Source organism: Lactuca serriola, chromosome 9 (assembly GCF_051521515.1).
Source record: "Lactuca serriola cultivar US96UC23 chromosome 9, Lser_US96UC23_V15, whole genome shotgun sequence".
NCBI classification, from domain to species: Eukaryota; Viridiplantae; Streptophyta; class Magnoliopsida; order Asterales; family Asteraceae; genus Lactuca; species Lactuca serriola.
Genome location: NC_136416.1, coordinates 209,099,855 through 209,127,261, shown reverse-complemented (window position 1 = coordinate 209,127,261; position 27,407 = coordinate 209,099,855). Strand labels below are relative to the sequence as shown.

At 31.1% G+C, this 27,407-nt stretch overlaps 2 protein-coding genes across 2 annotated transcripts; one reads left to right on the top strand and one right to left on the bottom strand.

Moving 5' to 3' along the window:
* Window positions 1-9,588: 9,588 nt before the first annotated feature.
* On the bottom strand, window positions 9,589-11,683 carry LOC145076977 (interferon-activable protein). Its single transcript, XM_079022760.1, has 6 exons — window positions 11,447-11,683; window positions 10,963-11,024; window positions 10,770-10,825; window positions 10,217-10,678; window positions 9,962-10,139; window positions 9,589-9,885 (listed from the first exon to the last, which is right to left on the bottom strand). The coding sequence occupies exons 1-6, from the start codon at window positions 11,583-11,585 to the stop codon at window positions 9,736-9,738; spliced, it is 1,047 nt and encodes a 348-aa protein (XP_078878886.1). The 5' UTR covers window positions 11,586-11,683; the 3' UTR covers window positions 9,589-9,735.
* Window positions 11,684-15,132: 3,449 nt separating this feature from the next.
* Window positions 15,133-19,684, top strand: TOC64-V (translocon at the outer membrane of chloroplasts 64-V). The gene is made up of 13 exons (XM_079020838.1): window positions 15,133-15,551; window positions 16,074-16,226; window positions 16,480-16,604; window positions 16,727-16,852; window positions 16,990-17,172; window positions 17,594-17,738; window positions 17,821-17,989; window positions 18,051-18,185; window positions 18,272-18,472; window positions 18,550-18,677; window positions 18,785-18,836; window positions 18,955-19,024; window positions 19,423-19,684. The coding sequence occupies exons 1-13, from the start codon at window positions 15,292-15,294 to the stop codon at window positions 19,503-19,505; spliced, it is 1,830 nt and encodes a 609-aa protein (XP_078876964.1). The 5' UTR covers window positions 15,133-15,291; the 3' UTR covers window positions 19,506-19,684.
* The last annotated feature ends 7,723 nt before the right edge of the window (window positions 19,685-27,407 follow it).

Here is a 27,407-nt window from a genome sequence, read left to right as displayed (position 1 = left end):
CCACTCAAGGTAAGTATAGTTAGAAGACTCACCTCGTAAGCTAGCGAATGAAAATATCGTACTCTGGATCTCGAACTCTACCCACCGGTCTAGCCTCCACCTAACACATAATAATTATCCCTAATTAATATTGGTCCTCAAGAAGCTAGAATAACCCTTCTACAACTCACAGAAAGGTAAAAGACCATTTTACCCCTCCATAGTCTTAATAGTCCTCAATTTTGACCAAACCCTAAAAGTCAACAAAAGACAACGATAGGGATTACGCTGCGTGTACCACCTCCCTACGCTGGGCGTACTCGGCTACTATACATAAATCGGGGATGCTCGACCCCTACGTTGCGCGTACTGGGGTTACGCCCAACGTATGCCCCAGTTTCACACTCCTCATGATTTTGGTCTTAATTAGTTAAGACATGGGCTCATATCTCAGATCTGGTCACCCTAATGTCTCTTAATCCATAAAGTCAGTGGCTTTAAGCATTTGCATTGCTGAAAAGGTCACCAACACTCAAAACACACAATCCCTTTCCTTAAGAAGCTCACAACTCATGCATGGCTCACTCCTAACGTCCAAGATTGGATTTTTATGACTCTATGTCACAATATACATTGAAAAGGGGTAGATCAAGGTCTCTGGAGCTCATTTACTCATAAAGTCTCCACCTTTTGGGGACTAACACCCTAAATACACCAAATGAATGAACCAAAGCAAAGGATAAGAAAGCTTGAAGCTTTATACCTTTTTAGGAAGCCTTTCACGCAGCTAAGCTCAAATCCAAACTCCTGGGCTCTCACTCTTTCTCCTCCAAGCTTTTTTTCCACCTCAAGATCACAAAGATATACTCGCAAGCTCCTAAATGCACTCTCCAACTATAAGGACGAAGATTTAGGGTTTAGAGGATTTGGTGTCTGGGAATGGTGACTTAGACCTACTTCTACTGGAAGGTAACTCACCTCGTAAAATTGTGTGTCGAATCTTGCGGAAAGTAGTTTTTAACAGTTGCTCCGATGACTCCCGGCTATCATAATTACATTAACACTCAATCAGAGTCTATAACACCACTTAGGGTAAAATAACCATTTTACCCCTTGGTCCAATTGGAACATTCATAAGACCCAATTCTAACTTATTAAACCCAACCCTCCTATGGCCCAACAAAGACTCCCTAAGGGCCCACTAATTGCCCTATTTCTAAATTGGGCCTTATCCCCCAAATGGGACCAAAGAGTTCCAAGTCCAAATATAATAATTCCCTCTAGTTCCAGATTCCCAGGTCCAAAATTATACTTCATAGTAGGTCACAGGGCCCAATAGTCTAGGCCCATTCCCTTAAGGCCCAAAAGCCCAATATATCCACTCTGCATGCGTACGTGCGACATACCTGGCATGTACGCCCAACATATGATGTCCTTGACCAAAACGGGGAGTTGACCCAGTACGCGCGGTGTACCAGGGAGTACGCCCATCATACTGGGCAGCTTCCTTGGGACTTCATTTATGACTTAATCCAATAAGTCCTTTCATCCAAACTGTAGATACATGTCCTTTAAGACCTCCTAAACCATAAAGTGACAAAATTTATGTTCATGCATGCATGGGTGGGGTCAAAAAATGATTTTGGTCCATTTAACAATCTTTAAGACCAACCAGCACTTGCATGGTTGTGGCTTAATCATCAAGGTCCGATTTTTGTGACCATAAGTGCTTCTAAGAGTCCAAAAGGACAACTCTTATGCTCTGAAACTATCAATAGTCAAGAATCCTCAATAATGGAGTCTAAAAGTGACCTTAAACACCCCCATAAACAAATCTAAGCATACAATGGCCAAGTATGGAACTTGATACCTCAAAAGAGTCATAAGTGATGCCAATCTCCTGGATCTACAAGCTCTTGGTGGATCCTTGCTTATTTTTCAAGCTCCTTTCTTCCCTTTCTCACTAACACAACACACAAACACTCTTAAATGGCTTCCAAATCACAAGGGACACTCAAATATGAGCTAGGGTTTTCGTGGTGGTTGTCTATGGGTGAATGGAGACTAAGCAAACAGGGGTAATGTTCTTTATATAGGGAGACTACCCTAAATTTTAGGGTTTAAGGATCTGCACACGTACGCTGTGCGTACTCCTGGTACATTGGACGTACGTGTATGGCTTCCGCGGTCCATTCTCATGAGTACGCTAAGCGTACATGGCAATGTACGCCGCGCGTACGATGTTTCCTCAACCCACTTGTAAGGGCCCAAAGGTTAAGCCCAAACTAAACAATTAGGATAACAATATTAAATACCTGGAAATTCCCGGATGTTACAGTGAGCCTTGATTCCGGATCAGTCACGTACACAAGGTGTACAAGCCAGGTACGTCGAGCGTACGCTAATCAGTGGGCCGATGAAGTTTGTGGGCTTTGATTATTTGGGCTTTGTTTTGATTGGGCTTGGACCCTAACCTTTTTTAGTATTAGATCATTTATGGACTTTGGGCTAGTGTTTGGCATTGGGCCTTCTTGGATTGAGCCCATAATGGGCTTTGGGTGCCATTTAGGATTTTGGGCCATATATGACTTTTGGAGCTTTTCGGTCGGGCCTTGGTTATTGGTCCTAGTGAGGAGTGGGTAAAATGGTCTTGTACCTTGGGATTTAGACAAATGAATAAGATTCAAAGTTATGGTTTGTGGCCCAATTATTAAGTGGGCTTTATTTGATTGATTAGCGCATGGACTTTCTAGATCAACAGTCCGAATATTTATCTGATTTTCAGCAGTTTGAGGTGAGCCACCTCACTGTGCTTGGCGGGTCAAGGCACCAATGCCGATCTACGATTTACTATGATTAGGATGCTAGTTGTCTGTGTGACTCTTGCATGTACGACATGTGATATGTATACCGGGCGGGGTCCGATGTCAGGCGGGGCTTGATGAGTGTACTGTATGCTAATTATCTTAGTGATTTTTGCATGTGTTTTATGTGTATTTATGAATGTCGGGCGGGATCTGATGAATGTGATGAGGCGGGGTTCATCTCATGTTTTTGACAGATTTGTTCCGAGCGGGGCTCGATGTCAGGCAGGACCTGATGTCGGGCGGGGCTGATGGGTTTTGGGCATGGCCCATTGTATGATTTATATGTATGGTAGAAGGTATCTTGGGGAAATCATTAAGCTTCGTGCTTACAATTTTCAGTTTATGTTTCAGGTACTTCCGGATCGAAGGGGAAAGGTTTGGGATGATCACATCGCACACACCATGTTGTTCCACACTCTGTTGATTTGATGTATTTAGATGATTATTGGGATTTACGGGAACAAATATTTATTGAATGGAAAGAATGAAACTTGTACCAACTTATCGCCAACCGTGCTTCCTACCAACTCCGCCTATTTCTTTTATGATTTTATGAATACGTTTTGGATGATGATTTTATTATTATAAAAATAAAATTTTTGGTATTAAATTTTGGGACGTTATATATATATATATATATATATATATATATATATATATATATATATATATATATATATATATATATATATGGCTTAGGTATTTTGTTTTTACTAACTATTGTGTACCAGAATGCACAAATCTGGACCACCGAACGGAATAGAATCAAATGTCATGATTTGAGGGTCTACGATATTAGAATATGGTAACATGTACCATATAATTACACAAATTTCAGTATAAGGGCATTTTAGTCAATTGAGACAAATTTAAAAAAGGAAAAAGGAAAAATCGAGATTTATGGGATAGTTAATGATTTTGATTTAAATGATTTTTTTCAAATTAATTCAATTTCAAACGTAATTTGTAAGTATAAACCGATTTTATTCTATCAGAATGTCATTTTGTTAGAATTATAATCTGTAATTCTGTCAGAATGGTATACAACTATGAACATAATATTATAAACACATATTATCAAGACGAATAAATTTTAATGAATACAACTTTTATATAGGGATAATGTCATAAAAACCATTAAGTTTTTCAGGAATTTGCGGTTTTATCCTTTGGAAGAATTTTAGTTCATTAATACCGCAAATTTGCAATTTTTTTTTCGGTTTTACCCTTTTAAGGGGTTCAGCCGGTCACCTGGCTTCCTTTATAAAACTAACAAGCAAAATGAAGTAAAGGGGTTTCGAACCCATAACCTGCAGCTTATAAAGCAAGAATGCTACCACTAAGCTGCATCGCATTCATTTTCCATATTCTGAAAAACTAATATATATTTATATTACTTAAATAATAATAATAATAATAATAATAATAATAATAATTATTATTATTATTGGCGTTTTTTTATTAGTGTATATTTTTTTAATTACATTTTCAAAGGTATAATTATATTTATAAAGATATAAAATACGTTTTTAAAGATTAAAAAAACATTTACAAGGTATATATATTTTTGAAAGAGTATGTAGATCTTTAAAAACATATTTTTACATCGAAATCGTATTTATAGACTTAAAAACATACATTTTTTTAAAGCGTATTCATATTTTTCAATATATAAATATATGTTTATATATGTTTACGATATTGAAAGTATATAATATATAGGTACATATCTTTTAAACTTCCAAAAACGTAAAAATACATTTTTGGTGTTAATGTGGATTTTTTTTTTTCTATTTTCTGTATAAATATATTTTTTTTTATTATTATTAATACAAATACGTATTATTAGTAATTTTAAAAAAGAAATACAATTTGAAAGGTATTTATATATTAAAAAAATCATTTTAAGTCTTCAAATACATATTTCAATCATAAAACTACGTTTTTAAAGGCATACATACATTTTTAAGTGTATAAATACTTTTACAAAAATGTATTTTAACCTTTAAAGCATATTTTTTTTATATTTATAAATATATTTATACCTTTAGAATTGTAATTTAAAAACATAATTTAAAATGTATCTATATATTTTATATCTTTAAAAACGTATTTTGTACCTTTATAAATATAATTATACCTTTAAATTGTAATTAAAGATATATGTATACATTTATAAAAAAAAGCAAATAATAATAATAATAATAAAGCAAATTTTGATACATATATACACTTATTATTATTATACAATATATATTAGTTTTTCGAATAATAGAACATCAAAGCGATTCAACTTGGTGGTAGCGTCTTTGCTTTATGAGCTGGATGTGGTGGTTCGAAACCCCTTTACTCCATTTTGCTTGTAAGTTTTATAGAGGAGTAAAGCCATAGACAACCACGTCATCGACTACGCCCACATGGCTGACAAGTCAGCAGAAACCGTCCACTTAGCACACGCGTGGCACGCCACGTGTACGGGTGACCGGCTGAACCCCTTAAAAGGGTAAAACCGAAAAAAAATTGCAAGTTTGCGGTATTAACGAACTAAAATTCTTCCAAAGGGTAAAACCGCAAATTCCTGAAAAACTTAAGGGTTTTTATGACATTATCCCTTTTATATAAGACGAAGTTTAAAAGTTTAGAATAAGTAAAGAATACAACTATGAACATAAATTATATTCATTATTAAAATATTCATTCTTAAAGAATACAACTATGAACATAAATTACATTCATTATTAAAATCTCTTGAAAAAAAAATATCGACATTCTTGAAAAAATTCTCATTCACTTTCTTGTTTCGTTTCTAGATATTACCCTTTTGGGCTAAAATTTTGTTAGACCACAAATAATTTTAAAACAAAAGTTGATATGAATAATAAAGTTTATGTTTTCAAACTTTGCCACTAAAGTTTTATTTTATATTTTGGTCGTAATGCATAGTTTTACAGTTTTACATTTTTAACCCAAAAATTTGTTATATTAAAACTTGGGCATAAATAATCTAAAATTTTAGCCATGAAGTTTTTTAGCTTAGAGGTTAGTTGCAAACTTTTCTTATTTTGGCATATTTGATCCGTAAACTTTCAAACGTTCATACTTTCTACCACTTGCTTTGTCGAATGCCACTTTCTATCCCCTATTTTTTAAAATATCACTTTTACCCATTTATTTTTGAACACTGATATTTTCATCTCTTACCTTTCGTATCTTCGCAGTTTGTAGGTTTAACATGCTTGGTTCCTATGTAAAAAATAAATTACAAAAATGGTCCTTGTAATTTACATAATAGGTCCTTGTGCATAATTATGTTTATAGGAATGGTGTATATGTTAAAAAAACATATAGTTCTTAATAGCAAATTTTAAAAAGTGAGTTTTTATCCCCACGTAGAAAATGAATTACGAAAATGGTCCCTGTGAGTTTTTTTTTTTTTTTTTTTTTCTTTTTCCAAAAGTCAGTCCTTGTTATTTTATAAGCAAAACATTGTATGCATCCCCAGTGACGTGAAGCAGGGAGGGATATTTTCTAGTTAAAACAAAAGAGGAAACAATAACAACATACCTAAATTTAGATCATATCTTACTAGTAATATCCACTTATTTAGATCTTCATCAACCATTTAGGTAACACTAATCGACTATCGATTGTAACATCCATATTTTAGGCTGGAATTTTTGTCAAATTTTATTCAATTGGACCTTCATCAATCATTTTCTAATGTTAATCAGCCATCGATTTTAACACCTATATTTTTAGGCTAGAACTTTTGTCATTTTTAGTAAAATTGGATTTTTATTTTTTTTAAAGGAAACAAAGGTAAGTTATTAGATCAAACAGAAATTTAAGTTTGATGGACTAAACTTGCCAAATTTAGAAACATAGGTTTAATTTGGACCAATAATTTTAGACAAAATTACAAAAATGGTCCCTATGGTTTGCCAAAAGTCACAGAGTCAGTCCCTGCTAATTTTTTTGACGAACATGGTCCCTGTGGTTTCCAAAACTTGCATCAATGGCCCTTTTTGCTGACGCCGTTACTGTTCATCCGTTAGTGTAAGGGTATTTTGGTCTTTTCAAGTAGCAGAGACTGAGTTTGTGACTATGGGTAAACCATAGGGACTATTTATGTATTTTTTTTCTATATTTTATGTTTATAAGTTTGTAACTTTTCCACCCATTTACTTTTTAAAATATCACTTTGAACCCTTTACTTTGAACTTTGAAAAATGTTACTTTCACCCCTCTATTTTCTAAATTTTCGTGTTTAACCCCGTATTATATATAATTTGTTTTTTATTAATAACTTTTGTTCGCTAACCTAAAAAAACTATTTTTACGTGTTTATTTTCATATATTTGTCGGTATAATTCAAGGTGATCAACGTTTCGACTATAATTTAAAACTTTCTTTCGTTATTTTTTTAAAGTTACACGCTTTTTTTTTTTTTTTTTTTTTTTTTATAAAATTGTCGGTTTAAATTCGAGCTTATTTCTCGACGTAGTTTTTTTTATAACTTTATGTACGTTTCCTACGTATGAGACGGGTCATATATAATAACTTTCGTTTGTTAATTTTAAAAAATATATTATATTCGAGATTGTCGATGTTTTGATGTATTTTTTATACATTTTGTGCTTAATTTTATATACATTCATACTTATTATTCGGGTCATATATACTTTAATAACTTTCGTTTGTTAGCTTTAAAAAATGTAGTATATTCGAGTTTGTCTATGTTTCAACCTAACTTTTGTTTCATGTTTTTTACGTATCAATATAGATTCGAGTTCATTTATATTTCGACGTAATTTTTTTTATGTTTCGTGCTTATTTTTATGTACGTGCTTTTTTCATTTATGTTTTTTTACGTCGAAATGCAACTTTTATGACTATAATCACCAAAATTCAACTTACAAAATTCAAGCTTATAATTACGCTTTTATCTATTATATGTGAACATACGTAGGAATATACATAAAATAAGCACCAAAATGTACAAAAAAATTAAATCAAAACATAAAAAATAAAGAAAAAGAAAAACTCAAATTTATATCAGCACGTGCATAAAAATAAGTAACATTTTTTTAAGTTAACGAACGAAAGTTTAAATAATAAAAAGTATATAATATGTGACCCTAGTCATAAGTAGGAAACGTACAGAAAATAAACCACGAAAACGTTAAAAAAATATGTTTCGCAAAACGTTTTGGTGCTTATTTTATGTATGTTTCTACCTATAAATTTGTTCTCATATAATAGATATAAGCGTAATTATAAGCTTGAACTTTGTAAGTTGAATTTTGGTGATTATAGTCATAAAAGTTGCATTTCGACGTAACAAAACATGAATGAAAAAAACACGTACATAAAAATAAGCACGAAACATAAAAAAAATTAAGTCGAAATATAGACGAACTTGAATCTATCTATATTGATACGTAAAAAACATGAAACAAAAGTTAAGTCTAAGCATAGACAAACTCGAATATACTACATTTTTTAAAGCTAACAAACGAAAGTTATTAAAGTATATATGACCCGAATAATAAGTATGAATGTATATAAAATTAAGCACAAAATGTATAAAAAATACATCAAAACATCGACAATCTCGAATATAATATATTTTTTAAAATTAACAAACGAAAGTTATTATATATGACCCGTCTCATACGTAGGAAACGTACATAAAGTTATAAAAAAAAAAACTACGTCGAGAAATAAGCTCGAATTTAAACCGACAATTTTATAAAAAAAAACGTGTAACTTTAAAAAAATAACGAAAGAAAGTTCTAAATTATAGTCGAAACGTTGATCACCTTGAATTATACCGACAAATATATGAAAATAAACACATAAAAATAGTTTTTTTAGGTTAGCGAACAAAAGTTATTAATAAAAAACAAATTATATATAATACGGGGTTAAACACAAAAATTTAGAAAATAGAGGGGTGAAAGTAACATTTTTCAAAGTTCAAAGTGAAGGGTTCAAAGTGATATTTTAAAAAGTAAATGGGTGGAAAAGTCACAAACTCATAAACATAAAATATAAAAAAAAAAATACATAAATGGTCCCTATGGTTTACCCATAGTCACAAACCCAGTCCCTGCTACTTGAAAAGACCAAAATACCCTTAAACTAACGGATGAACAATAACGGCGTCAGCAAAAAGGGCCATTGATGCAAGTTTTGGAAGCCACAGGGACCATGTTCGTCAAAAAAAAAAATTAACAGGGACTGACTCTGTGACTTTTGGCAAACCATAAGGACCATTTTTGTAATTGTGTCATAATTTTATGAACTTAACATTCTAAGGTTATTTTGGGAAGTTAATGACTAGAAAGTGAATTAGAAGCTATAAAGAGAATTGAAGGGGAAAACTTAAAAGTGTAGCGGTCAAAGTGAATAAACAAAAACCTACCTTCACTATTCTCTTCATTTGGAAAAATGGTCTTGAGAGCTAGTGAGGAAGAATATGGCGATTTTTGAAGGCTTGAGAGAGAGAAGTGTAGCAAGTTCAATTATCTCTTGAAGAATTAGAATTCCAATCATCAAAGTAGTGCTTAGAATGTTTGAATCCCTAGTTGTGACTTCCATTTGTACGATCATTTTTGTTTAAATCTTGAATCAATTGTTTTTGTAACCCATCAAATTATATGGTCCTTTTTGCCAAAATGAAAACATAAATTTGAATAAATTACCAATAAAATATAGGACATAAGAGAATAGAGAATAATTCTACTCTATAAAATTGACATATTTATTTATTGACCCTTTTTGGGTTCTTTAATTACACAACTTTGCTATCATGAAAAAAAGAATTAATAAATTGGAAACATAATGAAAAGAGGAACTCATATTATTATTTTTTTATAAATAAAATTTAGCTAGAAAGTGTGCAGGGTTTAAACAACCAGAAAACATCCAACCCTTTTGCTTCATTCTGTGTTAAAAGAGGAGCAGCTTGATTTGTATTGACTTTGACTTCCTTCTTCACCTCCTTTATACTGATTTCTTCTAGTATCCCTCTCTCCTATATAATTTAAATTTGCATAATTGGTTTCAAGTATCCAAAAAAAAAAACAAAGTTTCATAAAAATGGAACATACCTTAGTTCTGAGACGGGATGCCTTAGGAGGTGGGGTGGGTTTGGGGGTCCCACGGTTAGCAGAAAAGCATTGAGGCGATGGAGGATTTGTTCGAATCTGCAACAATCTTTCCTCATCTTTGCCCCTTATGGTTTTCATATTTAATGCAATCGGGGTGTTCTCTAAATCACCATTCATCCTGCATAAACAAATTTAGTCCACATAAGAAGGGCAAGAATGACTTTTGCACAAAAAATCACGGAATTTACAACTTACTTTTTCCTAGTGAGCTTCTCCTTCACATTTTCTTCATGATTCTCTAACAATGGCTTCCTTTCAGTTTTACTTTCCTGCAAAACTCCCATTTCCTGTTTCTTTGAAGGCACCACACTCTTATTTACAATCTCTTTTTCACCATTATCTTTTGTTCTTGTTGCCAATCGCTTCAACTCGTTGCAAAACTCAGTGACCTGATTCAGTATATCTCTTCCAGCAAATAGATTTCGTGCAGACAATGTGTGTTTCAGAAGCCTTGGGGGTTGGGGTTCTTCTTTTAGTAAGAAATCGTTCTCGACATTGATCTTCTCTGAGCTTGATTTGATCATTTCTTTTATGGATTTGGGTTTGTGAATAGGAGGGGTTGAGAAATTGGGGTTCTGATTCTCACTATCTTGAATGCATTTTGTAGTTTTTGAGTCTTTGTTCAATGGGAAGCCCCTCTTCTTCAACGCTGCATCTCTATGAACAGAAATATAAATGTGATTTAGGGTTCATAAACCATGGATTCGATCGGAATTCATTGTTATAAACAGAGTTTGTATATTCATACCTGCGATTTCGATCACTAAATTCAGGGATCTCAGAAACGCTAACCGATCTAGGAAGCTACATGGAAAGATAAATGGAAGATCAGTTGGTTATCTAGACACATTTGATCAAATCAAACATAAGTAGATCTCGTGAAAAGGATTTGATTAAGAGTATAATGAAACGGAAATCAAACAAGATCTGAGAATTAGAACCTTTGCTGAATTGGGGGTTCTTTGCCTGAAGAAATCTTCCACCGTCTTTGGATGATCACAATCTGTAAACCACAATCATGAACAATAACAACATAAATCAATAAAAACCGATGTAATTTTGACTTTTGAAGTTCGAATAACGTAGCAGTTACAGTTACAAGTTCACAGTCATCGTAAATTCTTAAACCTATCCCGAAAACTTTGACAATTACAAGTTACAGTAAAAAATCATCAAAAGTAATCGAATCGATTGCATATCAAAATTACTACAATCGAACTTAGCAAACAGTTTGATTGTATAACAATAACAAATCACCAGGAAACCTTCAAAATTGTAGTGCTTTCTAAGATCTCACACGAAAACATGTGATAATCATAAGTTGATATAACATTACCAAAAAAAAAATCTGAAAAAAAACAATCCATTGCATATGAAAATCACTAAACAGTTAGCATGTATAAGAACAAAAGAACAAAAAATCACCAGGGCGGCAGAACCAAGCTTCATCATCAACAGGAGGATCATGATTGGAGAAATCAATCCATTGAGGAGCGTTAATGTCTTCATAAAGTATGTCCTTTTCGAACTTCGAATCTTTCCAATCGATCACAGCTACATCCATTGATGGATTGGAGAGAGAAAGAGAGAAAGAAGAAGAAAATGCGGTTTGTGTGAGTGATCTGAGTAAAGAGAAAGAGAGACCTGAAACATTATGGAAAGGACGAGGGTTATGAGGGGATTTTTACGTTACTGTTTTTCGACCGTTGGAGACATTTTTTCTTATTTGTTTATCAATTTAGAGTAACTACAAAACAGCCCCTCTACTTCACTTTTATTTACAATTGTAGTCCACCGACACAAACTTCATCAATGCTTTGTTTAAAACTAAAATAGAAAAGACAAATTACACAAATAGCAACACACTTAGCCAATAACATGTCTTTATTTTACTTGTATGTATGGTTTTAGTATTCTTAATGCTTATGTGGAGGCCATACAATGTATCATGTGAATATAATTTTATATGAAATACAAATATTTAATGAAGACAACAAAGTGATAAACAATATCTATTTATATAACTTTATGTATGATCGACTCAAAAAGATTTGAGGCCCCTTACAAAAAAATAAAAATAAAAATGAGACCCTTAATATTAGGTTTTTTTTTTTTTTTTTTTTTTAATTTTTTTAATTTTTTTGTTTATTTTTTTATTTATTTATAAGTAGAAGAGGGTTTGGATATCATTTTCCAAAATTCTTTTTTTCCCAAAATCGTTTTCCCCATAATCAGTAGAAAGTAGAAATTGTTTTTCAGAAAAAAAAAATCAAACATCTTTTTCCAATAGATATTTTTTAAATTCATTTTTTAGATATCAGAATCAAGAACGTCTTCAATTCACTACTAACAAATCAAAATCGGAATCAAGAATGTTTTCAGAAATCAATTTCAATTTAATAATTAAAGCAAATAAAAATTCAAAAATTATGTTGTAATGTTGGGGTTATTTTTTATTTTTTATTTTTTAACTAATCTACTCCTAAATAACCACCTATGTCTCCACCGAGACTTGAACCCATGACCTCTCAAATGAGATGGTCACTCCATACCGCTAGACCATTGGTCCTTTAGTGACAGGCCAATTGAGGCAATCACTTAATTGCTTAGACTCGTGAAAGATCCATTGACATCTCTTTGTCTTCTCCATTAATTTTGGCTCCAATCTTGTTTATCTTTTTTTGTCGCTGCCTGTGAATCTGCAACGATTTAATACTCGTTTTTTCTTCTATAATAATATAAAGGGATAATGACTTATATGGGTAATTATGTTTCAAAATCGTTCAAAAAATACCATTCAAGTTTGGTGTGTCCAAAAAACACCATCCAAGTAAACAATCTGTACAAAAACACCAACGAAGTACATTCTTTGTTCAAATTTGACCTTGTGTAACCGACAACTACCGGTAAAAAAATAAATAAAGGAAAAAAAAACAAGAGGAAATGATTCAAAGATGTAACTATGTTTCAAAATCGTTCAAAAAACACCATCCAAGTTTTGTATGTTCAAAAAACACCATCCAAGTAAACTTTTTGTACAACAAACACCAACAAACTATATGTTTTGTTCAAATATTACCCACCGGTAACTGGCTCTTACATGATAAATGATGACTTGGCTTAACTATTATGACATGACATAATAATTATTGACAAAACAGTAACTGATATATTCCTCCTTTAAAACTCGATTTAGGGTTTCTTCATGAACGAATGACTTCTTCTTCTCCTATGATTGCTCTTCTTCTTCTAAAGTGATGATTTCGAACTCAAGTCCAAAACCTAATTCTTGACTAAAGGCAAAAAGGGCTCCTTTACCCCTCCCTTAATGGGCCTCCCTCCCCCTAAGGCTCAAATCCATAAAAAGCCCCAAAGGGCATCCAAGCCCAACTATAAGGCCTCTAAGGCCCAATATGGCCCAAGAACCCCCAACATGCCCTTAAGCCCAAAAAATGACCTGCTACAATCAGGTGGACCTAAGAACCAACTTAAACAAGTCCATGCATACACCCAACATATGTTGAAGCCTCTGAGATACGGATTTCAAGCCAGTATGCCTGACGTACTCCTAGCGTACCCCCAACATACTCTGCTAGGGTCAAGAACCACCAATCTTCCGAAGGCCATAACTTCTTCATTCCAAGTCCGATTTCGTCATTCTTTAGACCCTCGGTATGGTTATCTGATGCCTAAATTAGCTCTCGTGGATATAAAGAAGGATGAAATCGGGCTTAGAATGAAGAATTTATGTCCTTTGGAAGATTAGCGGTTCTTGACCCTAGTCGAGTACGCTAGGAGTACAACGGGCGTACTAGCTTGACATCCAAATCGTAGAGGCTTCAACATATGTTAGGCGTATGCATGGACTTGTTTAAGTTAGGCCTCAGGCCCACCTAATTGTAGCAAGTCATTTTTTGGGCTTAAGGCCATGTTGGGGGCTCTTAAGCCATATTGGGCCTTAGAGGCCTTATAGTTGGGCTTGGATGCCTTTTGGGGCTTTTTATGAGTTTGGGCCTTAGGGGTAGAGAGACCCATTAAGGCAGGGGTAAAAGAACCCTTTTTGTCTTAAGTCAATAATTAGGGTTTTGGACTTGAGTTCGAGATCATCACTTTAGAAGAAGAAGAGCAGTCATAGGAGAAGAAGAAGTCATTTGTTCATGAAGAAACCCTAAATCGAGTTTTAAAGGAGGAATATGTCATTTATAATAATTATTATGTCATGTCATAATAGTTAAGCAAAGTCATCATTTAACATGTAAGAGCCAGTTACTAGTGGGTAATATTTGAACAAAACATATAGTTTGTTGGTGTTTTTTGTACAAAAAGTTTACTTGGATGGTGTTTTTTGAACATACAAAACTTGGATGGTGTTTTTTGAACGATTTTGAAACATAGTTACCTCTTTGAGTCATTTCCTCTTGTTTTTTTTCCTTTATTTATTTTTTACCGATAATTGCCGGTTACCACATGGCTAAATTTGAACAAAGAATATACTTCGTTGGTGTTTTTTTATATAAATGTTTACTTGGATGGTGTTTTTTGAACACACCGAACTTGAATGGTAGTTTTTGAACAATTTTAAAACATAAGTCATTTTCCCTGATATAAATATATACATAAAAATGAGCCATGAAATTTTGAAGGTTCCGGGCCATCGCCCCTTACGGTGACGATTTATAAATGGGTAAGGGATTATATGCATGTGATCATTCAAAGTGGAAAAATGTTATAAATTGATTTTAATTTATTTTTCTATTTTTTTTTGTTTTTTGTTTTTTTTAATAACAGATTTGGAAAAAATATAAACTACGTATCATCTTACCTTCTTCTTACCCGTTTTTATGGGAGACATTGTTATTCTTATTGTTTTTTGTAAACAATATATTTGTATTTTTGTTTATTGTTTTTGAGATTTTTGATAATTATTTCTTGAGAAAAAGAGAAAAAAAATGAATTGATGAAGAAAGTAAATGATAACTAAAGTGAACAATAAATATTTGTGATTTACCAAAATTGTACTCAAATAATTCACGAATATACGTATACCCACCAATGGGCACTTGGCGACATGCGCACAATAGCAATAGACTTATACCGTCCGTCTGCGTGGAGCGCACGATAACGTGATATAGCTTTCTCTCGGTCTAAAACCCTTGCTCTCCCATAAAACCCTGAAAACGGAATTCGTCGAATCTCCTTCGCCGGCTTCACTGAATCAAATATTATATCATTAGAAATCACCTTATAATCGGTGAATCGATTATCAATCGATGTCGTTGAAAGCTATAAATCTGGAGAGAGTGAAAAACAATGTCTCAAACCCAAAAGTATGGATCGTGATCGGCGTCAGCGTCGCCGGCATATTGATCCTCACCGCAGAGACTCGGAGGCGTCGATTAAAAGGTAGGTATGTGATAAGAGAAGATTATGGTGCTTTTATAGAGCGTTTCGAGCTGCTTCCGTTTCCTCAGCCGCCTCCTCCCGCTGCAAAACAACCTCTCTCTGGCCTGAATTTTGCCGTCAGCGATGTGTTAGTTTATATCTATTCTTCTATTAATGTCTATTTCTATGCATTTTTGAATTGTTTTTATACGCAAGTGGATCACTGGATGATGATACATTGGTAATGATAGTTTACCGTTTATATTTGTGATATGTATCATGATGCTGTTATGCACTCGAGTGTACTCTCTTTGCAGCGTATCTAATTTATGCAATACGTATCATTTGTAAAAGAGAGCTACGCCGAAAGGATCACAATGTTTGACCGTCTATTGGGCAAATAAATAAATTTTGAATGAATCTTTCAAAAAAAAAAACATTAGGACAATGATGATAGTGTTTAAATGGAGTACCATTTTACTCAAAACGTGTTTCATGTAGAAAGGGAGCTATATACATCAATCAAGAAATATAAGCAGAACAACTAAGCTTTTATCCTTTCCAACTCTGAATTAAAATTCATCTTAGTTTTGCACTTGAAGTCTGCTACATATGACATTACGCAAAAACAAAAGAGTAATTGTTGTTGAATTCTGCTGTTATGTTGTAGCTTTGATGTGAAAGAGTATGTTAGTGGATTCGGGAACCCAGATTGGAAAAGAACACACGAGGAAGCTGGAAAGACTGCAATTGTTGTTACTGCATTGTTGAAGGATGGGGCTACTTGTGTTGGAAGAACTGTCATGGACGAGTTATCTTTTGGGTACTCCTTTTTTCATTCATCTTCATTATCAAGATTCAAGACAACCACATTATTAACATCTAACTTGTCATAAAGACAAGAAGTTACACAAGGATTGTTTGTTCGTTTATTACACCATGTGTTTTCATGTGTTAAATCTCCCCTTCTTTTGTCTTATGTAAACATGTTTCCTACAACTAGTTAGTCAGGCATTTTCATCAGTTAAATGTAAAAACAATGGAGCTTGAAAGTGAGTTATGGATTATGATTTCAGGACAACTGGAGAAAATTCACATTATGGGACCCCAACAAACCCTGCAATGCCATCCTATGTTCCTGGTGGATCCTCTAGTGGTTCAGCTGTTGCAGTTGCAGCAGAGCTTGTTGACTTTGCAATTGGTATTCTTCTTTCATATGTAAAAATGCAAAAGAGCACTTATAGCAATCTTACAACAGGCTTTCTTTCTGTTCTCTTTATGCCTTCTATTAACTTTTCCATATGTCTTTTGTTAAATTCTAAGGTACTGATACAATTGGAGGAGTTAGAATCCCAGCCTCATTTTGTGGCATCCTTGGATTCCGGCCTTCACATGGAGTTGTATCCACAATTGGGGTTCTCCCTAATTCACAGAGTTTAGACACTGTTGGTATGTAGTCTTGGTATGTCCTATGTTTATTTTCATGTAGTCTTTTTTGGTTTTTGTGAAACTACATGTCAGTAGAAGTCTTCAGTTTTGTTGCTTTTTCTTTATATTTCATGTGTTTGATGATGAAATTCTTTCAGGAATATTTGCTCGTGATCCTTCTGTTTTGCATCGTGTTGGGCATGTTCTTCTTAGATTGAACCCTGTTGAGCCTAGAAGGACAAGGCGAATAGTTGTGGCTGATGATTTATTTCAGTTATCCAAAGTCCCTCAGCAGAAAACTGTATATATTGTTAGCAAAGTAACTGAAAAGTTATCTGGTTGTAAGTTCCTATGTCCTAGATTGTTTAACATAGAGTAAATTACAAGAAAAGTCTATGTACTTTACCCAAAATCCCAAAATTGCAAGTTTTGTCCATTTTTTGAAGTTCTTTCCAAATTCATCCCCAACTTTTATACCCTTTTTTCATTTATCTAAAATGACTTTTTTTTTTACTCTTATGTGAATTTTCTATTATTTGTCTTAGTTTTTTAAACAAATAATAAAAAACTTTCGGAAGTCAAGGATGACTTTTGGAAGATTTCAAAAAATGAACTTAGCTTGCGATTTCGGGTGAAGTACAGGGACTATTTTTGTAATTTACTCTATTATAACTTATGAAGCTTTTTGCTTCTGCTATATGGATCCACAAATTGAGGGAATGAAATGAGTAAAATACTAACTTGATGATGTTCTTTTTGCAGATCAACAACCAAAGCATATGAATATTGGTCAGTATATTTGTTCAAATGTTCCAGGCTTAAAATATTTTCATAATGAGGAATCAAATCTCCAAAATGGAACAAATGCTTTGAAGGCTCTTTCATCAGCAATGCTGTTATTACAAAGGTATGTATAATATGTATGTATGAATTTTAATGAGTTAATCGCTCTGATAATTTATAATAATAACATGATTTTGATTTTTCAGATATGAATTCAAAACCAATCATGAAGAATGGATTAAAACAGTGAAGCCCAGGCTAGGATCTGATGTATCTGATCATATTCATGCAGCAATTTCAGCTACACATGAAAATATCAAAGCTTACTATAAAGTCAGAACAGAAATGAGAGCAGCTCTACGCAGTCTCTTAAAGGTACTTTACATACATTATTTACTTAAATACCCTTTAAAGGTACTTATTTCTGTATTTACAGGATGATGGAATTCTGGTTATTCCTACAGTAGCTGATACCCCTTTAAAACTTGATTCAAAGAAAGGTTTGTTGACTGAATATAATGAGAGGCTATTTGCTCTATTAAGCATTGCTACTATGTCTGGCTGCTGTCAGGTAATTTATATTAATTTTATATACTTAAATCAACTCTGTAAAAATTAAAAATTAAAAATTTAATATATGTTAGAAACAATTTCCAGGTCAGCATTCCTTTTGGAAAGCATGAAGATTCTTGTATTGGGGTTTCGTTTATTGCGTTTCATGGATCAGATAAATTTCTACTTGATACTGTTTTGGATATGTATCAATCTTTACAAGGACAAGTTAATGCTGTTACAAGTTTGCCACCTTCTCTAGACTTGAATGGGAATATGGATGCTTCTGAATTGTTGAAGGAAAAGGTTTTTACCATTTTACCCTTTTACCCTTTTACCCTTTTACTCTATGAAAGAAGTAATTTTGTTTTGGTTTGTTTTAGGGAAATGCTGCATATAAAGGAAAACAATGGAATAAAGCTGTGAGCTATTACACTGAAGCTATTAAGTTGGATGAGTCCAATGCTACTTTTTACTGTAACAGAGCAGCTGCCTATTTAGAATTAGGATGGTATGTTTTTAGACTTTGAAGTTTTTTGAATTTAATTTATTTTTATATAAAAAATGTTATATATATATTTTGTTACTGAGTTGATGGTGGTTATATTTATATCACAGCTTTCAACAAGCTGAGGAGGATTGTAGCAAAGCAATATCTCTTGATAAGAAGGTAATGATGTGTATTCCACTCTCATCATATATGTGCTGTTTGCTGCTAATCACTTAAATTAAATTCATATATTCTTTTATAATAATATTGATTTGTATCTTTTTTTTTTTATTTGCAGAATGTGAAGGCATATTTAAGGAGAGGAACTGCTAGAGAATCAGTTCTTTATTACAAAGAGGCTCTTCAAGGTGCGTAGCTTTTTCTTTTCTGTTAGATTGAACTATTATCTATTATTATTTTTCATTTTTATAATTGTTATATTAGTAGTTAAGTGGCTAAATCAGTAAAATTAGTAGAATGGTTCCCCCAATCGCTGTATTTTGACTAAGTTACATTCTTGGTCCCTCAGTATAACTTATTATTTCAGTTATTGTCTCAAAAAGTTTTCTCTTTCAATTTTTGTATGTTTTTGGTCACTTTTCCAATTAATTTTTTGGGTCTAAAGTTGCAAGACCGTTATAAGAACCTTAAATAAGGACCAAAATTTGAAGAGAACTTTTTGAGACTAAAACTGCAAAAGTCTTAGGGACCAAAAATGTAAATTACTCTTATGTTATTTATTTATTTATTTTTTTAATATTTCCAGATTTTAAGCATGCGCTGGTATTAGAACCACAAAATAAGGTTGCAAAAGGGGCTGAGAAGAGGCTAAGGAAGCTAGTAAGTTGATCTGTTTTTGGTCTTTCTTGGATTTTGATAAATAATTGATAAACACATTCACGGGAAAAAGAGAGATTTAAAATTTTACTTTTTGTAATATTAATAGTAGTGTCTAACTGGCCTTTTGTGAATTTATGAATACTATAATTGATTTTGTGGAATATCATATTTTTACTATTGTTATAAAATATGCTTGTAGAGATTGATTTTTTAAGCAAAAACAACCATCAACATTCAATGGCCTTCAAAAGATAACATAGTAAATAACTAAGAGAAATTAAATATCCTCCTACCTTTTATTTCTACTTTTCTTCCTACCTATTTAAGACTATGACAAGTGTATGAATTTAAAATCTCAATCAAATTTAAATTAAATTTAATGACATTTGTCGCCATTTAACATAGCTAGGTCACCATCTATTTTCTTGGAACAAAAAATAAGAGACTATTTAATTTCTCAATAACTAAATACTATTAGTTTTCTTAAAATTAGTTTTAATCACAACCCAACACCATCTCCACCTGAATATTTATTACCCTTCTTGGCAAAGACGCTCAAGGAGATGAGATTTCTAATAAACTGCGCATCAGTTATAACTCGATTTGTCCCATTGAACATCTTAAAACATAATAGTTTCTGTCACCAGTTTGTATCGGAAATCATTAAAACCACAATTAGTCTTATATGTGGGAAATTTACTATAAAGTCCTTATATTTTGACATCATATTCAATTAAGTCTATATATATATATATATATATATATATATATATATATATATATATATATATATATATATATATATATATATATATATATATATTTCTGATCTAAATATATATATTCAAAATATATATATTCACTTTGAGCCTTTTTATCCGTACGAGTTACAACAAAAAAATCCTACAAATTTACTAAAGAAACACCAAATATGTATATATTGATGAAATAGCCCCTTTTAGTATCACCTTTTGCCAAAAGTCCCCAGTTATGTATTAGTTTTTGCTTAAAAAGACTAAAAAGTCTCAAGTTTTATATTTTTTTTTGTTTAATCTTTTATGTTTGAAGGATCCATTGATTTTTGTTCTTGATCTGTCCCTAATTTGTATATATGAAATATTACCGGCTTTCTAAATTTACAATTTGATCCATATTTTAAATTTTATTATAAATTTGTTCCAAAATTTATACTTTTGCCTTAGATTTTAAAATTTTATTACAAATTTATCCTAAATGTAGTATTTTTACATATATTTTTTTTCAAAATTTAGTTTCCTATAGCTTTTTTGCTTTATAAAATCATATTTATACAAAAATAATATTTTCATATAAAAAACCTTTTTTTTTTCTATATATTATTTTTTTAAAAAAACATTGTTTTTAAAAAGGGTTTTTTATATGTGAAAAAAATATATTAAAACATATATATTTTTACTTTCATGTTGATTATTTTAGCAAAAAAAAACAATATATTTTTACTTTCATTTTTATAAACAAAGATTTTTATTTATTAACTTTTATAAATGAAAATTGGTGTTACAATTTATTGGTTTATATTAAAATAAAAAACATTGAATTGGTTATGCATACTAGATTTTGCTTAAAAACTAAAAACATATTTTCATATAAAAAACCAAGATATTTAAAAAAATGATTTTTTGACATGTTATTCGTTTTCGAATTATATAGATGCACAAACAAGAATAATTTTTTCATCCTATGTGAAAATAATTTTTTCATCCTGTGTGAAAATACTATTAGACATGTTATTTGTTTTCGAATTATATATGTGCACAAACAAAAATATGTTTTTAACGTAAAAAATGTTTTTTTTCTTTTAATTTTAAAAAAGGTTTTTTTTATGTGAAATTATGTTTTTTTTTTGTATACACAACATATTTTCACATAAAAACACCTTCTATGCGAAAAACCTTTTGGACCAAATTTATACAAAAAATATATTTATAAAAACTTTTTATTTTAACAAAAATGTTTTGTAAAAAAAAGCTTTTGATATAGAAAGAAGAAGGTTTTCTAGGTGAAGATATGTTTTTTTTTTTTTTTTTTTTTTTTTTTTTTTTTTATAAATATGATTTTATAAAAAAAGAGAGTCTTGTGAATTTCTTAACTGACCCGATAGAAGGATGTCAACCCTTAGACTGGCTGACGCTTTGGTTTTTTGATGGGTTGGATGGAAACACGCTTGTATGGACCTTACAGGGGTATCGTGGGCTTGAGAGCTGGGAGTTTCAACGCGGAATAGATAGCTCTAAAACTTGCTACATGCAAAGTCACAAAATATGAGAAATTGTGCGTAGAAAACCAACACATATTCATACCATTTACGTTTGATACTTTTGGTTTCTTCGTGCCGGAGGCGGTGAAACTTCTTAATATAATACAATGGATAATGCATAAAAATGTTATGTCTCATAGATCTATGGATGTGATTTTCAAAAGAACTGAATTTATCATAAAAAAAAGTTTAACAATGTAGCTTGTTGTATGTTTTCCATTTATAAATAATTATGAAATAGCAAAATTGAATTTATATTTAATAAAAAAATATATGTAAGTTTAACCTTTTTTATTTTGTAATTTATAAATCATAAAAATTGAAATAAAAGATACTCAATAACATATTTAGTTATTGAGTTTTTCATACCACGAATCATCACTTTAACGATAAATTAGTTGTACTAAGGAATACGTAAATGTTACAAAAGGAATGAGTTTTATGCTTTTATTGTAGTTTGATTTATTTGAGGAATTTGATGCCTCAAATATTTCCTGTTTTCAAGCATCAGAATCGAACTTACATACTTAGCATATTTTTTGATAAAAAAATGAATGTCACAACACTTTTTCTCCGTACACAACAATTTGTGTTTTAAAGTGTTGTATTGTACAACTCTATAATGCATAAATTGTTGTGTATGACAAAAAATTATTATGTACGAATCACTTCCCATTTCATAAGATATATGCGCGTGTCACAAAATAGTTAAACTTTTGTTAAATACATGTTAATGAAAATACTTATCTTATATATATATATATATATATATATATATATATATATATATATATATATATATATATATATATATATATATATATATATATATAGAGAGAGAGAGAGAGAGAGAGAGAGAGAGAGAGAGAGAGAGAGAGAGAGAGAGAGAGAGAGAGAGAGGTTCAAATAATTTTAGCAAATATTGTGTGCCTAAATGCACCAATCAGAAATTAGCAAATAATTAATTAATTAAATAAATAAATAAGGGTAAATTAGTAATATTACATATATATATATTAATGAATATCCAAAATTAACAATTGATATCCCTTTATTTAAGGGATCAATTTTTATTTACCTATTAAAACCCTACACCACCGTTTTTTCCAGAGACGTACATCACCAACACCTTCGACCACCGCCAGTACGTCTGGATCGTCGCAATCTCCACCTCATAGTCCGCCGACCACCATTGTTCCAACTTCTTTATGCTTGGTGGTCTTCATTGTCGACCAAATCCACAACAAGTGGCTATTCCACCACCATCAAATTGTTGATCGACCTTCATCATCATCGAGATCTATCCGAGATTTTGTATAAAGCATTTATCGTTTGAACTTTGAAGTCTTGTTTATCATCGTTAGGTATGTATTTTTTGATGTTCTTTATTGTTTCTTTCAATTAATTGATAAAAAAAGTTAATTCGTTATGAATTGAAGTTGCTTTTTCATTCGAATGAGACATTCAATTTCATAAAGTTTGCAGTTTTTGATCTTCTTTATTGTTTCCATGGCCAGCAGGTGATCTTCTTCTTCATCTTATTTTGATTTGAATCCATGTAAATTTGGATGTTTGGGTTGGATGCCATTTTTAGGTAATTTCTTGAAACAACATTCTGTCATGGCCTCCATGTGTTCGATAAAATGCCTCAATGAAAAAATAGTTAAAAATCATTAATGTTTTTACTTCACTTTGTTCCTTATTCTTTTCAGAGCTATATAACTCAATTTAGGTTGGGTTGGATGCCATTTTCATAACAATAGGTTGATGCTAGTTCCTTATTCTGTCAGAATTTGCAGTTAAATACATTGAACATATCGAGAAGAAACACATGAAACCCAAAGAATGTTAGTTCCTTATTCTGTCAGAATAGGTTGATGCTAGTTCCTTATTTTGTTTGTTGGGTATATTCTTGATAATACAAATTCTTAAAAAATATTCTTGCAGAATAGTTTATTTTGTAAGAATATTATTTGTTGTATTCTGATAAAATTGTAATTAATTATTTTTATGTTTAATGTGCAGGTTTTACAAGTGTATCACTACAAATTACTTGGCAATGAATTTATGGTAGAAAAGGCTTCAAGAATGGCTTGAAGACCTGATGGGAAAGGGTTGAAGAATGAATTAAAGAATGATCGCACTCATTTTTTAAGAATGTTGTTATTTTTTAAGAATTATACTTGTTTATTCTTTCAGAATGTTTGTTATTATTCAATGAATCACAATTATACAATGTAATTTTTTGATATATTATTAGTTCAAGAATCGATTTTGTGTATTCTTTCAGAATGTATTTACTAGTTTATGTTTGGCATACTACCATTCTGACAGAATAAAATCGAAAAATACATTTACTAGTTTATGGTTGACATTCTATCATTCTGACCGAATAAAATCGGATTTTTGAATTTGAATTAATTTAAAATATTCAGATTTTTAAAAAATAAAGGAATTAATCATCCCTAAAAATCCGAAAATTTCCTTTTTTAATATAGGTTAATTGACTAAAATGCCCTTATGCTGAAATTTGTGTGATTATATGGTACATGCTATCCTATTCTACTACCATAGACCCTCAAATCATGACATTTAATTATATTCCATCCGATGGTCCAGATCTGTGCATTCTGGCACACAATAGTTAGTAAAAACAAAATAACCTAACCCTATATATATATATATATATATATATATATATATATATATATATATATATATATATATATATATATATAGAGAGAGAGAGAGAGAGAGAGAGAGAGAGGTTCATGTTCATTTAACACTATGCTAATTTTGTGAGACCGTGAGATCAAATATAAAAATAATTTTAAAATGCAAAATAAAAGGAAAAATCCAAAAATTCTTTTTTTAATTATTATTTTCGGAACTTTAATTACCTAAAACAAATAAAAAAAATTACCGTTTTTTTTGAAGAATACGTGAAATATTCTAATAGAATATTACATTGTAGATATTCTAATGTGATTTTTAGAATTTTAGAATATTATACTAGATTTTTCAGATATATAGAATATTCTATTTATTCTACTAGAATATGTAAAAAAAAGTATTGTTTTTTTGTATATTTTTTGGTATTTTTTTATTTTTTTGGAAAATATAAATTCCGAAAATAATATTTGAAAAAAAAAATTCGAAAACTTTCAACTATTTTGCATTTTAAAAATGTTTTTTGTTTTATCTACCAAATGAATGGCTAGGATTGCGTCTCACGGTCTTATTATATATATATATATATATATATGTATATATATATATATATATATAATTAATTAATTAATTTCCATTGAACTTATAAATAGTAAACTTGTTATGTTACAGACTTTTGCCACACTTTTTTGCCCAGTTTAACACTTTTAGCCATAAGGCCAATTATTTGACTACTTCGGACATGCTTGCTGAGTTATCCACCTCTTTTTTTAGTTGACCTTATTGTGCTTAGTCATCCACATTCCTTAGCAGACAACTGGCGGAGGATGGTTACTCCGACGTCGAAGTCAAGGCTACGCCTATGCGTATACAGATCACCATCACAACCACATGTACCAAATTAAATTATTTCAGGTAATTTTTCCTTCTTTCCTTCGTGATTTTATTCACGAACTTGACCTAATCCAAACCTAAAAACAACTACAATCATCTAATCAGAAGTATGTTACCCCTTAAAGCTTTATGTGAACCATAACTGTTCAATTGGTTGGTTTGATTTTATGGATAAGATTTTATCTTATTGTTATTGTAGGAAAGACTTATGGAATCAAATCTTTCCCATGTGTTGGCATTTATGCCGATTCATAGTATTTTCTTCGATTCTTTTGCTTATCAACAGATTGTTGAAATTTCTTACTTCTAGGTCAAGCCCTTTGTTTTTTTCACTTTCTATTTATCAATTTTTGTTCCAATGGTATGGAATTCCTCTAATATCTGGATTCAAAAACTTCTGTCTTACTTTCTGATGACCAAATCCTCTTTATATCTTCCATTCATATTGCAATTGATAAAAGTTTTGTTGTTATGGGGAACTAAAGAGGGACAAGAGCCAACTTTGTGTATATATAAACTCATTGGTTCCTAATTATTCCAGGTTCTATAAATCGACTTCATAAAATGATTTTTTATTCTTTCTTTACCATTCTCTATGTTTTCTTATCATTTTTTTTTATTTCTTTTGTTAATCTTTCATAACAATTTTGGTCTTTTGATCGTTAAATCAAACTGACGAGTTACTTTTTTGTTTGAACTGAAAATTAATATATTATAGGGACCGATTTTTTAATTTTTCCTTAAATATTTATCAAACTACTTCTGAAATTATGATGTATTTTGTTTTACAATATTATAAAAGTTAAAACTTTTTGGATTATTTTACATTTAAAATGACCATTTGGTCCTTGGTCCATTGGTCATCCATAATTTTTGTTTATGTTTTCAATATTGTAAACACTAAATTACTAATGTCTTAAATAAATGTAATTTGTAAGTCAAGAGATAATTATAAGTTTTAGCCAGGTTTTGTCCAAAGGCAAAATGATCATTTAAAAAACTAACTAGTAAATTGTTGGAATTTACGATACAGGGACTTAAATCATTATGAAACATTAAAATAAGAACCAATTTTTTTTACTTTACTCTTTGAATATTTTGACTTACTACCCTTTGTGCTTTTATTGATATTCTTTTGTTGAAATCTTGTAGGGGTATGTTCGTAATTTTGCTGAATGGGATGGGAATTATATATCTTGTTCCACACTTCGGATGTAATTCCATTAAATTAGAAACGAAAACTACTCACATTATTAATAGGTGAGATATTTCACATAAATTTTTGTTTCCTTTTTTTTTTTGTCTAATTTCAACCATGATGATTTATTTAGAATATCAACTAATGTTTGTAAAGTAACATAATGTAGTTCATACACGAATGCATCTCTATGTGTTTCGTTGTTTTCTAATCAACTATTGAGCATATTCAACAACAGTTGAAAAATGCTAGTTCCAAATTATGATGCATTTATCTTATGGATCATTAGCTCTTAAAGTTCCAAATTGCTCCCACTTAGAAAAAGAACTTTCTAAACACTTGTCTTCTGGAATGACAATTTAGTGGGATTAGTAGATACTTCATCTTAAACAATCATTTAGGATAGTCTACATAAATGCAATTTGTAGATGCTAGAGTGGTTAAGCTATTTGGATTTAGTCATAAATTTCAGCTATTACATGTTCCTATAAGAATAGGTACAAAACATCTATTGTTTAAATAAAGACTATAATAGCACTTGTTATATCTTCTGCATGAAATACCATTCGTATGTAACCAGTTGATTATTTCTTCCAATCATCAACACATAATATCAATTATTAGTGTCACCTGAAGTATACATACTCAATTGAATGATGGAAAAATAAATAGTTCTATCATATAGATATTATAAGTCTTGTCCAAGTCAGACTTCTTCAGCTTGACGAGATTAGATGAGCAATTCCTCTTTTAGTGTCTAGTTTCTTCCACAATAGAAACAACACTAATCATTTAAATCCTTTCTTGATTTCTAGGTTTATGATGTATTCCGTTAACTGAATTATAAGTCTAT

Bases quoted from the DNA above. Each gene is read 5' to 3' on its own strand.
- LOC145076977 (XM_079022760.1), bottom strand. From the start codon at position 11,585: ATGGATGTAGCTGTGATCGATTGGAAAGATTCGAAGTTCGAAAAGGAC. The intron at 11,025-11,446 runs GTGATTTTTTGT...TGTGGTTTACAG, and splicing joins AGCTTGGTTCTGCCGCCCTG to ATTGTGATCATCCAAAGACG. The intron at 10,826-10,962 runs GTTCTAATTCTC...CTTTCCATGTAG, and splicing joins GAACCCCCAATTCAGCAAAG to CTTCCTAGATCGGTTAGCGT.
- TOC64-V (XM_079020838.1), top strand. From the start codon at position 15,292: ATGTCGTTGAAAGCTATAAATCTGGAGAGAGTGAAAAACAATGTCTCA. The intron at 17,173-17,593 runs GTAAGTTCCTAT...TTCTTTTTGCAG, and splicing joins AACTGAAAAGTTATCTGGTT to ATCAACAACCAAAGCATATG. The intron at 18,473-18,549 runs GTTTTTACCATT...GGTTTGTTTTAG, and splicing joins CTGAATTGTTGAAGGAAAAG to GGAAATGCTGCATATAAAGG.